The 13667-nt window shown below is 42.1% G+C and overlaps 1 protein-coding gene across 6 annotated transcripts in view; it reads right to left on the bottom strand.

Moving 5' to 3' along the window:
- Positions 1-13667, bottom strand: part of DOCK10 (dedicator of cytokinesis 10) — a 228970-nt gene that overhangs the window by 24205 nt on the left and 191098 nt on the right. For 5 of the 6 annotated variants that reach the window (XM_036022786.1, XM_036022788.1, XM_036022785.1 and 2 more), the window contains exons 32-45: positions 12585-12760; positions 12341-12457; positions 11117-11228; positions 10286-10407; positions 10080-10194; positions 9924-9990; positions 9657-9704; positions 8831-8932; positions 6725-6849; positions 5334-5446; positions 3779-3916; positions 2931-3113; positions 2285-2395; positions 1043-1258 (exon numbers count right to left, since the gene is read on the bottom strand). In XM_036022786.1, the coding sequence (XP_035878679.1) occupies positions 1043-1258; positions 2285-2395; positions 2931-3113; positions 3779-3916; positions 5334-5446; positions 6725-6849; positions 8831-8932; positions 9657-9704; positions 9924-9990; positions 10080-10194; positions 10286-10407; positions 11117-11228; positions 12341-12457; positions 12585-12760 (1745 nt within the window). The remainder of the gene's footprint in view (positions 1-1042; positions 1259-2284; positions 2396-2930; positions 3114-3778; positions 3917-5333; positions 5447-6724; positions 6850-8830; positions 8933-9656; positions 9705-9923; positions 9991-10079; positions 10195-10285; positions 10408-11116; positions 11229-12340; positions 12458-12584; positions 12761-13667) is intronic. The other variant, XM_028509596.2, reaches the window with a different exon arrangement.

The following is a 13667-nucleotide window of genomic DNA, read 5'->3' as shown; positions in this document are numbered from 1 at the left end:
CATCTGGATCTAATCTGGAAACAGCAAAAGCTGCCTTCCTACTTTTCTTGCCCCCAGTGACCGTCCTCACTTGGATATGTGCCGTCTTTACAGTGACTGCCTCGCAAGGTGGCCCTTGGTTAAACTGTGAGACCTAATGTATTATGTCTGCTCCCCTCAACCAGATGACACAGGCGACATTTCATGGTTCCCTAATATCTCCTGTAAAACCTTAAACACTGCTGAACACAGACTAGAACTTGACGTGTTGAAGACTTCCGCTTTTCCCTTTGAAGCTTCATGGAGGAATTTTCCCATCCTCAGGGCAGTCCGAGGGAAGTGGAGCTTTGCATTCTCGTCCTCATCGAATGGCCACCAAGTGAGGCTCTGTTTCCACCCCAGAGTCCTTCACAAGCGTTTAGAAGAGCTTTGGGGCCACCCGAGACAAGTTAATCTCTTCCCAAAGGGGGCATATTTCTGAGGACAAAGCAGAACTTTCCTATTTGGTGTCCGGAAGCCATCTGTGAATTGCTGCTTATAAATCCCCCGAGTGTTTAAACTGACATAAAAATGTTAGCCAGGGATTTGTAACCTTCACCCAGGGCACTCTCTCCACTCGTGCGGCTCTGGGGAGTGTCGCTTTCTCCATCGCCCGTGCAGACTGGCTGCCAGTGAGGACGGATCACCGCAGCCTGAGTTTACTCACTGAGGTGGTGAGCTTCCACCATCCGCCTCCAATTACAGGGAAGAAGCTTTAAAACACAGACCCCTAACTTATATAAGTCTTAATTTCCAGGACCCTTACAGCCATCCTCCTTAGCCTTAGGTGTGTAGAATTCAGCTCTACGTGGCATAGCCTACAATTGTCCCTACAGACTCACCTTTATTTGATTTCATTTACATGGGGTCAGGCAGCAAATTTAATGCACGTAATGGGTAATTAGGCCATAACCAGACTAGTGGGAAAATATGATCATGTTTTATATTCCTGCTGTCAATGAAAATCCCATCGCCCTGATAGAAAGGACAATGCCGATGGAGAAGGACAGCCCTTGCCAATCACCTCGGACAGGTCTCCATTTCTCGCGTGGATCTTGGCCATGCTCTCCAGCCAGGTCCTCCGCAGCTCGGGGGTGCTCGCATAGGAGTTAGCCAGGCTGTACTGGAGATCCACCAGCATCTCGGGGTCCTTCTCATGCTCCTTCATCTGAGCCGTGGCCATCAAAACAGTCCTTATACGTTTGGTCAGATCTTTCACCTCTGCTGGGAAATTGCTGTTCTTTGGAACAGAGAGAGCCCGAGTCATTATCTGCTTAGCTTTCAGAAGTTAGGCTACTAATTATGGCTTGGCATCACAGTTTGGTGCATCCTGTATATTGTTCATAAATATGCACATGCTTTATACATGCATCCTATGCATTGTGATTGTGGTTATGCACATTCAAAATTAAGAATTGCAATAGGTTTCATTCTTTGATCTTCTATCCCACCTTCTTCTAGTAATAGTATCCTGATTGGCCTTTGAGACACTCTCCTCTCTGCCTCATGTTCATGTGATTTGAAGGGATCTACTTCATTCCCAGGCAACGTGGTGGTGGTGGGGGCACATGACACTGGCCGAGTCAGTCATGTTTTTTGGTTCCCACCAGGCCACAGTGATTGGTTTAGGGATGGGCATATGACACAAGGTTGAATGAAAGAGATTCAGTCCTGGGACTTCAGCTGGCACTATGGGACAAGGTGCTTTTTCCACTCGGGGAATACTGCCAGCATCCTTAGAATTCTTGAAAGAATGAACTCATGGGAAAAGCCTACCTGTAACTGGAATAAACAACGCAGAAATTTAAACTGAGAGGTAGGAATATGGACAAAATAGACAGGAGGAGGAGGGCATCTGAAAACATTATTTTGACCCCTGGGTTTAGCCATGCCTGAAGCCAGGCTCCACCCCTGGACTTTTCAGTATCCTGACTAAAGGAAAGCCTTCAGAATGTTCTAAACAAAAGATAAGATAAATTTGGCCAAGAATGGAATTATGAGAGAATCACTGGATGTCTGGATATTTGTATATTTGTGGTGTTTCCTTGTTACACACTATTCAACCACACATCTTAGAAATTCCACTTAGCAGATTACATTCTGAAAGTGTTAGAACTGATTATCAGTTCAGACATGCAAACCTAACGTAAGGACTCAAAACCTCAATATGCAAAATTTGTATTTTTTATTGATTTAGACATCTCACAAAATAATCCCGTTTAGTTTGTTCCCAATTATTTAAAAAGCCCACAAAACCATTTCTTACTTTCATTTGTTTGTCTCCATTAGCAAAATTATTGGTGATTGCAAGGGAATGCTGAAACCGAGAGCCTCCGATCCCAGCATCGGCTATCAACTGACTGACAGCCTTGATGAGCTGAAAGAGAAAAGACGAATGGGACCACAGAAATACGTAACTCAGAAATAGGAGTTATAAAGAAATCCACTGGATTAGATGCATGCATTGTTAATTTCTCCCTGTAGGCCCAAGGAATGACATCGTTATGTATTAAATCTTTAGAAGGCCCATCCTGGGCTTTTCTTATAGACTTAAATACTTAAGGAAGGTTGCAAGAATCTTAGGATGCCTTGAAGAAAGACATTTATGCATTTAGGATCTGGTGGGATTTGGCATCCTAGAGAAGCCGTGGATTCTTGAGCTGCACACTCTGTCCATTCTGTTCCCCTGGCTGAAGAAAGGAGAAGTTCAGGTGGAGTGATGGGCCTTGCTGATTTCTGCCCAGCCACCTTCAGCCCAAGAATCAGAACTCAGTGTGATGGGCACCTTTAAGGGCGGAATCTGGCAGGAGCACTGGTGCCTGGTTGCTCTGCAGACAGCAGGCTCTTATCAACGCTGAACCAGAGGAGTGGCTTGAACACAATCAGCATTACTGAAAATGAGCAGCACTTACTTGTAAGTGGGATCGGACAATTGACTTCTGCTTGTTAAACTCAAAATTCTTCCTCATGAAGAAGTAGAGGAGTGCTGACGCTTCTGTCTGAGTCGACCGTGACCTGTGGTTGCAGCATTTGAGGACTTCGTAGCAGAACGACCCACACAGGTCGGCAGGCCCTTGGAAGAATGCTGAAGGAAACTATGGAAAGGGAAACGCCAGTGAGGTCAGCCGCGCTCCTTCCCTGTGCTCTGTTCTCTCCGGTATTTTAAAACTCCTTAGAATGAAACCCTTATTTCTTTCCTTCTAACCCAGTCTTTTCTTCTATTTGCAAGTGGAAGAGGATGTACTATTATTTATTAAAATCTATGTTAGTATTCCTCTTTTTTCTAGACGTAATGATTCCCCTATATTGTAAGTATCCCTTGTAGAAATAAATAATGATAACCCAAAAGGGCTGAGTGAGGGCTTCCAAATGTTTTCTGTTTGCCCCACATTGTAAAGCCACAGGGGCCCTCCAAGGTCATGGCTGTAGCTACTTTCATACGGAACCTTCACTTGGCATGAAGGGACTTCACAGTTCATGGTGTGCATTTTCCCTCATTCTGCCGCAAACACTGAGAACTCAATAGAATTGGTGGCCAGAGGTTAATTTCATTCCCTTTTGATATCCAAGCAGATAGGCTATCCAGGCTATGAGGTTATCCTGAGGCCATGAATCACAGAGTTTAATAAAACCAAATAAACAGTTTACTGAAACCAAACCTACCAAAATGAAAGAAAACATACCTTCCCTCCATACCAGGAGACTTAAGGATTAGCGTGCATTGGTTGTCACCCTGTCCGTGGAGCTGGGGTGCTCTTACCTTGCACACGAACAGCCTCAAGGAGGCGAACACGTGCTTCAGCGCCGCAGCTGACTGGTTGACTTGGAAAAAGAGCATGTAGGTGTCGAAGACGCGTTTCATCAGTGAATTTTGACATTCCGATTGCTGGAGTTGTCTCTGGAATGTTAACACAGAAGTTATTTGGGAGGAGGAAGAGGACACCTGAATTCTTGCAAAGATATTTTTGGTGAATCTTCACGGTGGTAGCACAATTCTGGGTGATGGAAATAAAATGCTGAATAAGAAGAGAAGGTCTACGTGCCTGGTGAAGCTGACATAGCAGTGATTGAAAAACATTCCTAAATGAGAAAATAGAGTAGAATGATATGTTATGATGGAAAGGAATTGCGGTAGGGGTAGGGTTATCCTTTAGATGGGGTGGTTAGGTAAGACCTCTCCAATGGAAGGACTGACGAGTGAGCTAAAGCGCGTGCCATGGGCACATCTGGGGGTGCTGTCCAAAGAGGGAGACTTGAGTCAGGGACAGGAGTGGGGAAGGAGCTTGTGGCTTCAAGGCTGAGGAAAAAAGATCAGAATAGTCTGAGCATGGGAGTGAGCTGAGGTCATGAGAGAGGTAGGAGATACGGCCACAGACGGGCAAGTCGTCACAGGCATTTGTGAAGCCTGCAAGAGGTATGAGCTTTGAGTGACATTTCCACTGAGCCGTGAAAATTAAAATGCGGTGATTGCTTTGTCTACCACCATGCTAACCTTTCACCTGCAGGGCTTTCTTGGTGTACTTAATTTGTTTGATGTAGACTTTATTCCACACATCCAACTTTTCCTAGTTCAAATCTTAACATCCGTGAACTCATTAGGTGCAGCTAATGTCTTTAGTAGCTTTACCGAGGTTTAATTAACATGCAATTTCTATAGTTAGCATTTTATAAAATTTTATATAAATGGAACTGTACAGTATATACTTTGTTTTGTTTGGTTTCTTTTACCAAGCACAACTGAATTGTATTGATTGATTATATGAATATAATACCATTTTTAAAGCCATTCTCCTGTTGATATACATTTAGGTTGTTTCCAGGATTTAGTTATTAAAAATAAACTTTTCATGAATATTTGTTCACAAAGGTTTGTGTGGACAAATGCTTTTATTGCTGCTAGGTAAATTCCTAGTACAGGGATGGTGGGTCACATGACTGATGTGATACATGTTTAATTTTTTACACTGACACACCATTTCCCAAAGTGTTCATACCATTTTGCATTCCCCTTACTAGTGAATGAGAGTTCTGGTTTCTTCATATCTTTTCCATAACTTAGTACAGTCAGTCTTTGTAACTTCAGCTATTCTAATAGTACTTAGTGGAATGATTTCACTAAAGAGATATCAACTGAGCAATAGTCAACTCCTGACAAAATCTGTATCTCATCTTTAACATGGTTTCCACTAACACTTAGGTTGATTCACATAAGGTTAAGTGATTTCATAAAATATTTTAATTCAGGTTCTTGACATCACATGCCTTTCATACCTTGCACTGTATCACGTTGCAGAAGAGGCTGTGATCACACTCACCTGGTGAATCTGAGTGAAGAGAGACAGCAGGTCCAGAATAGTCAGGCAAACCTCTGTAGCTACATTGGCCTCTGTGTCCACGTGGTGCACGATGTCTATTTCATTGGAACTGCCTAAAAGTACAGAGTAGAACACACGTGGAGACATCTAAGGTACCTCTTTGCATCCTATCATGGACTTTCTTTTGTTATTACACACTCAGTGTTTACTGGTGTTTTAATGAATCATTTATTAAAATGGTTTTGTTTATTCAACTTCATTATGGGCTGAATCAAAAACACCAGAAAGAATCTTGAGTGGATTCTATAGACTAAATGTTTGTGTCTCCCCAAATTCATACATTGATGTGAATTCCAGTGTGATGGTGCTTGGAGGTGAGCTCTTTGCTGGGTCATTAGGTCATCAGAGTGAAGTCCCATGAGTGGAACTAGTCCCTTTTAAGAAAAAACACCAGAAAGACAGTCCCTCTCTCTCCATCATGGAAGGCACAGCAAGAAGGCAGCCCAGCCAGCTGCAAACCAGGAGGCAGGTTCTCACTGGACATTAAATCTACTGGCACCTTGATCTTGGACCTCCCAGCCTCCAACATGGTGAGAAATAAATGTTGTTTAAGTCACCCCGTCTGTGGCGTCTTGCAGCAGCTTCAACTAAGACAGTGTGTGCTCCCTTTCACTACGTTCAGCTGTAGAGTCCAAAGACCAGAGTGGTCTACTTCTATCACTTCTTACATCTTTTCCACTACTTCAGTCATTGCCAGATTCATATTTCTTCCACAGTTAGTCTGGGTCGAGTAGGCTCCCAGGCTAAGAGACCAGATGTACGGTTTCAGAGGATGATCTGCATTCAAGGCCTCCTCAGAAAGGCGTTAAATATATTTATAGGATACGGCATATGCCTTCATATGGCTCACTGTGGTCATGGGTCCACAATCACTAACATTTACACGATGCAGAACTCTGGCTCCGTGTTTTCCTCACTCACAAGCTGAAGTGCGTGCATCACTGAATTCGAGATGTCACGCTTCCTATTCCTAGGCCATGGACACTGTTTTCCTCTTCCCACAGAGCAGCCAGTAAATAGCCTGATCGAGAGAGGACTGCATAACCCTCATAATGCTGAAGGCCGTGTTTTCAGAGGAGCCGCACTGGGCATCTGCTACTGAGAGTTCTGCTTTCCCTCTTCTTTCCTCATGAGAACACGGTACATGCTAAGCACACCATGGTGGGTCCCTCTCTAAGAGCCCCCAGGCTGCAGCAAGCCTGAAACACGGTGACCTCAGCAGCGCCACAGCGATCTTTCCATTTCTGACACATTATGATGCATTTCACACCCTACAGCTGTCTAGAGAAAAACCGATCATCATCTGTTCCTATTATTTCTCATTCACTTACTGGTCATGGTGCTGTCTAGCATCTGTAAGAGTTTGGGGTTGGAAAGTGCGTTTTTGCCTCGGATTATAGGTAAAGTTTGCGATCTGTGGTGCTTGTGCCCTTCGTGACTGGGATTGGTGTTCATCCTGAAAATGAAATGGGGAAAATGGTTAGAGTAACAGGGGTGTGATAGCCAAATGTGCATTCAAGATTGCACATTCTAGTATTCTAGATTGAGGCAAATATAAAACTATTTTTTGAATTGAGACTCTTTATTGAAAATATTAATTAAAGTGGACATAATACAAGGGACTTCAAAAATCCTTTTGAAGAAGTTTTATGTAAGCCAAAAGAAAGGCTCAGAAAGATAAGCAATACTGAAAGATAATAGAAGAGTAATAGTGCATTTAAATCTGTCTAAGCATATTCATTGGTATTTAATGAATCATGGGATTCTGTGGATGTGAGGCTGGCTATTGGTAGATCAGGAAGACAGAGTGGCAGGTATTAAAAATGTATTACAATGCTGGGTAGCTCCATTGTGTGAAATTATGTTTAGGAGGCAAAATGTGTGAAAAAGTAAAATCTAGTCTAAAACAACTCTTGCTCTCCTAGGTGTTCATATTTGGAAATTCTTCAGGTTCCGTCTTTCCATTTGAGTCCTGTCAGGACTCAGGATCCAGTCCTGACAGGATCCGTGCTGGGCAGAGAGAGCTGGGGCCTCTGGGGGGCGCCTTCCCTAGGCAATGACCGTGACCTGCAATGGCTCTCACTCAATGCCTCCTTGGCACTTCCAGCTAGGGGAATGAGCCAGTGGTACTGCAGTAGTAGGGATACTTCCCATTCTCATCTGTGACTTAGACTACCATTTGGCCAAGGTAATAGAATATGCCATTGAGGATAGCATACAATGGAAGGTACCCTAAAGGGTCAGGCCTGAAAAAGAGGTCATGGTTTTCTCTGTGTCATACTCCTCAAATACTCTGACCAACCTGGGTCCCAAGAGATCTGACTTTGGCTTTCAGTGGCCAGGGTGTTTGGGTCATTCCTGAAGCTACAGGGAATCATGGGATCTGAGACAGAGGGCTTGGACCTTTGGGACTAGATTATTTCCAGGATTTGAGTTCACAGAGCCAGCCCCAGTTTCTAGGAGAGGAGGGGCAGAAATGGTCAGAATCTGTCCAGATGGTTCAGAAAGGACCCATCTAACATGTCCAGAACTGCAGTGACCTCAGGGAGGTTATTATTGTCATTAAATACAAAAAGTAACTGTCAATAGTACTCTATTTTCCTACCTCTACCAAAACACCACCATTACATTTTTTCCTTTAGTTTCTCACAAAGGGGCAATTTCAAGGGATCCTCATAGACAGAGAGGCAAAATTTGTTGGCTCTATACCGCTTTAATATTTCTTTCTAAAACTCATTCTAAAATATAGACATTTAAAAATATTATATATTATTATACCTTTGGGAAGCATAAATCAAACTGGAAAAAATTTTAGCAAAGACTTCTTATTTAGTAGGCCCAGAGGAGCTGTAAGGTAGGATTCCAGGCCAAATGTTTCCCATAAAATAGGTTAATGAATATCCTGCATGCCAGTGGAGTCTGTCTAATGACGAGGAATCTAAAAGGAGCTTATGCGGCCATCCATACTTCCTCATTGCCTGGTACCTTTTAAAAAGCAATTTCAGCTCTAAGAACACTGCTAAGACACCAAGATTACTAAAAATAATGGGGATACGTGACTTCACATGTTACTCCGTCACTAGGAGATTAGCAAACATTAAATGAGGCATTTATTGGAATTATTCCTTTTCAGGCTCAATTAAATTAAGATAGTCATGAACCCTTATTCTATGCAAGGCATTGTGCCCTTGGTGCATGTAAATTAGTGATAGTCTTTGCCTCTTAAGTTTTATAATTAGTGGGGAAATAGGGAGGTACCTAAGAAGTTTCTTCAGAGAAACGCAGTTGAATTCTGCATTGGGTTTGAAATATATATACATACCTACACACGTGTGTGCACACATGCATGCGTGTCCACACCCCCCAGATACATGCATAGACATACACAAACATAAACACACAATATAATTTTAAATATCAAGCAAATGTGGCATTACCATTGTGACAAGAGGCCTGAGTTCTGGCAGGAAGGATTCGACCCTTTGAGAGTTCCATTGTTCTGGGTGGACTGCACAAATTTAAAAGCAGCAGCAATTTTTCTGCAAGAAAAGCAGGTATTTTCATCATAGCTCAGTATTTGTGTTTTATATATAAATAAAGAACTGTAACTACAAATTCACATGCTGTGAAAAAGAAAATCACATTTCCTTCTGGAAATGGAGAACCCCCCAGGGACACAGCGGCGGTGCTGAGGGCTGGGCTGTGGTGCACGGGAAAAGAACGGCAGCACAGTTATTCCTGACTAATTTTTCTTTTTTGTTTACTAGGAATATTTTCTTTTTTTTAAATTATTATTTATTTATTTTTTTAGAGAGGCAAGGGAGGGAGAGAGAGAGAGAGAGAGAGAAACATCAATGTGTGGTTGCTGGGGGCCGTGGCCTGCAACCCAGGCATGTGCCCTGACTGGGAATCGAACCTGCGACACTTTGGTTCACAGCCTGAGCTCAATTCACTGAGCTATGCCAGCCAGGGTGGAATATTTTCTTAAATTGGTATCTTCCCAGTTTTATCCTAATACAGGCAGATACATTTGTTCCAAGATGCCTGAAAGGCGGTTTCCTCTTAGAAATGCGTGTTTTGTGGTTTTCTACCTCTACGGCTTTATGAACAGTTGTCAAACTTCTAATGTGAGGTCAACTTTATCATCTTTATTTGCATTTTAAAATTTCTATCATATATTTATAAGTCTAACTTGATGCATTAATATATGTCATAATTCTTTCTGAAAAACCAGACTAACCTATTGGAAATTAAAATCATTACCTTATTATATTGCGTTTTCCTAGGTACCTGAAACTTTGAAGACAAACTCTAGAAAGAAAAAAAATCACATTTAAATTATTTGCATTTTTATTTATGGAAACCATTCATTTAAATACATGAAAAGAAAAATATTAAATTTTCTTTAAATAGTGTATGTATTATTACTGATAGACAATTCATCATATGGGTATTTAAAATGCAGAATGGTATAATGAACTACTTAGAAGGTTCCAGAAGAAGTGTTAACTAGTCAACACTGTAACTTACTCCAAGATGCTGAAGAAGTCGGACAACTCCGGACTGGGTGCTCTTTGCCAGTACGCGATGAGAGTCTCTGAAAGGAAACACCATGGAGTATGAGACTCTTCGAAATTCAAGGGGTTATTCCTTTTAAAGATTTTAATTTTAAAGAGCTCTCTTTACCCTCTGAAATATTCTTTATAATGTGAAGAAAGCACATAAGAAGACTCCTGGTTTCTGCTTGATCTAACTTGTCAAATCGAAGCGTTGAGCCTATCAAAGACAAGGGTCTTGGGATCTAGGAATCAAAGAACCAATAAGCATTGAGTAGAGTACGAGACTTCTGAGCCCTAATGTGCTGAGCAAGACTGGAGGGGAAGTCCTCCTACCTTTTCACAGTTGTCAGTCTTCTCACTGCTCTTCTCGTTGGTACTTGGGTTGGAGTCAAGACTTGCTAAGGATGCTCTGGAATCGGCATGGTTTACTGTAGAAATAGCTATTGATGAAAATGCTGTAAACACAAGCCACAGCACACGGATGGTAATGAGATGTATGGGCACAGATCCAACACAAGCTAAAATGATGAACCAAAAAGATGTTGACCTTTGAGCAGTGTTTTGAAAGCTTGACATATGGAGTCTGGGATTGGCATGAGAGATATGTGACATTTGGAGCATCATTACAATGGCCATGCCAGGGTTAAGGATTTAGAAAAATTTAGACCATGATAAATGGAAATATAATAAAGCTTGTTTCTTTGATGTCTTAAAGCTTTTTAAAATAGTTTCTGTTTCAAAAATGCTTTAATAAAAGTTCACAAGGATACTTTTTGGGAAAAAGCTTTCAGTTTTTGACAGCTTATAAGAAATCAAGATGAAATTGTCAAAATTGTTCTTTAAGTATTCTTTGAAGTTGAAGATCTATTTTATCTCAGAAGGCTGTATGCAGAGAAAGCTTAAATATTGTTTCCAGAAGGAAGCACAATTTGATAACATCTGAGTAGACTGCTCCTTGAGCCAAATAAAAATGAAATCCAAGTAGAAGAGGAAATCACTGGACGGCATTCCAAAATGTAAAAAGACTCTTCAGCTATATAAATATAGTATACTTTGCCATACAAATGATGTGTAATGGATTACCGGCTGGGTGAAAACACAATACTATACAATGTAAATGTGGATGACTGTTAAACACAGGTGTCCTCAGAAAGTCTCATGTACCTGCTATGGAATTTAAAACATCCTTCGAAAATGATGTATCCACAGAGTTTGCATGTTTCATAGCTGACTGGCTGTGAAGTCCTCCATTGGGGCTGAGGTCATCTCTAGACCCCTGTATTCAAAGCACAGAAGAAATTAATAGGGTTTGTCATATTTCAACATTGTAAACCCACACATGCCTTCTTCACTGTGCTTTCAATTAGATGACATTTGATTTGATCTTTTATATTCCAGCAAAGGTCTTCTGCCAAAGCACACAATAGTAATGAATATAGTCAAAACGAAACTTTTGGTCACAGTTTGATTTTGTATGTGATTTAAAAAATTTTTACAATGTAGTGTAAACTATCTTTTAGGTATAGAGTAAATGACTGAAATGGTTATTTATGGATTACATTATAGAGTATATATCATTTTTATCATAGGATATCTTATGTGTATTACTATTACTAAAAACTAGATTCCAAACACTTCCTATGTTCTAGTTTCTATGATAAGTGTTTCCTATTACACAATTTAATCCTCATAAGAAACCTGTGATGGAGGTATTTTTATCCCATTTTATAAATAAGAAATTAGGGGCTTGAAGAAGTTGGATAATTTACCTAATATCACAGTTAGTAACTGGTACTACTGGGATTTGAACAAGGTCCAAAAAAAAGTTCCTAAGACACAGCACCCAACTTCTAGATGGTACTGTCTTGCATGGATGCTGGTTTCAGCAGTGCATTAATGCAGCTGGGATCTGAACACAGGTAACAGATCCCAAGAGGGTTTGTTGTACAGTCACTATGATGGCTCATTGGAGAACGGTGACAAACAGGCCACTCCAGGGCTGTGACTTGGCTATATGACAACCCGGTGGTCGGTCATGAAGCTGCTACAGAAAAGTGGTGGGAAAGGTGTCCGCTGAGGATGGGGCTGTGGATGCAACCGAGGAGCCTGGCGGAAGCTGGAGAGAACTGGAAAACGATGCAGAGGACAGAGGAACATGACAACACAAAGTGCTGGAGAGGTGGGCCAGGTAGAAGGCTTCAGTGACCCATCTAGGACACTTCAGTGACCGATCTAGTGGCACTGATATGAATGTCTCGGAAATACCTTGCAAGAAGTGCTGTTTAGTCCTTAGTTGTTCACATTTGGATGGAAGTGGTATCCGGGCAAAAGTATACAAAAGGCTACCTTTTCATTCCAATAGACATTGGAAATAGTAAGCAGACTTGCCTGGTTCGACGTATTGGCAGTGAAAGGAAACAGGTCCTTCAGGTAAATCCTTGGCATGTTGTCCAGAAGCATGCCGTAGAGGGGCATGTATAAACTTGCTACCTGGGCCTGCTTTCTCTGGGTGAACAGGGAGCCAAAAGAAATGATACATGTGAAAATCAATGGGCTCCCGGGTTTGATTACACATTTAATGCAGCGTGCCATTAAGCGGTGTTTAGGGAAGGAGGAAAGGAAGGCCACTTACTGGTTCTCTGTATCGATCATCAAATGAATGCTTAGCCATTAGGTTTTTCAGGACAGCCAAAGCTAAGTGCCTGATATCTTGGTCTTCCTGCAGAGCAAAACCGACTTCTCGGAGCAGAATCCCAATTAAGAAGTGCTTGCGGCAAAACTCATTCGTGACGGAATATTCAGGCATGTCTTTGTGAGGCAAGTAAAGAGACCATGTTATTGAAAAGCAAATGATCGCTTTATAATCAAGATAGATTTATCAAAGTACTGTCAACGGCTCTCACTAGCGGGAGGATTTGGTGATACGGTCTTGCCACAGAGACAGAAAACATGAGAGAGGAACATTCAGTAAGAGCGGGGGCTACTGGGTGCATGTGAATACAAGCAAGGCATGACATCAAGTATCCAGTTCCATGAAAGTGGCGTGTCTTCAGTGTCAGAGTTGAGGAGAGAAAAACCTATTCTCTGTCTGAGGGAGTCAGGACACGAGCAACTGGAGTTGTAATGTGTTGAAACGGGACATTGAGGATGCTTAAGAATTGGAGGTGCAGAGTTGTGGACACAGCTGGAGGCAGTGGGGGAAGAAAGCACCGGGAGAAGATCCAGGGTTTCCGTGGCAGGTTTGAGGGGAGGTATGGGGCACAAGTAAGCACAGCACCCAAAAGGGGAGGGATGAGAGTTCAGATTTGAGCCACAGATTGGGGATAGATGGTGAGGAACTTAAGTACAAATTCCTTAGCTGGCATTTTGGTTTCTCTGCTATTTGTGCATCTGTAGAAATCCCATTTGCATTTCTCTAGGAGATGATAAGTCACTGAGGGCTTTGAGATCAGTGGCCCAATCAGACCTGTGCTTTATTGACTTACAGATATGTTGGCTGGGTGTAATGAATTGGACTGTAGGAAGGCATGGGGTGAGGGATGCAACACAAGAGGCCGTAGCAGGAGGAGAGGGAGGGAGATACTAGAGGGCCTCAGGGAGTAGGACTGAAGCAGCAGAAGCATTGGCAGGACAAGTTGTCTGAAGAATGCGAACGAGCAAGGAGAGAGGAAAACCAAGGGTGGCTGCGAAATCTTGAGCCTGAATTGCCAAGAAA

The sequence above is a fragment of the Phyllostomus discolor genome, chromosome 4 (genome assembly GCF_004126475.2).
Source record: "Phyllostomus discolor isolate MPI-MPIP mPhyDis1 chromosome 4, mPhyDis1.pri.v3, whole genome shotgun sequence".
Taxonomy (NCBI): domain Eukaryota; kingdom Metazoa; phylum Chordata; class Mammalia; order Chiroptera; family Phyllostomidae; genus Phyllostomus; species Phyllostomus discolor.
This window is presented reverse-complemented; position numbering and strand designations above follow the sequence as displayed.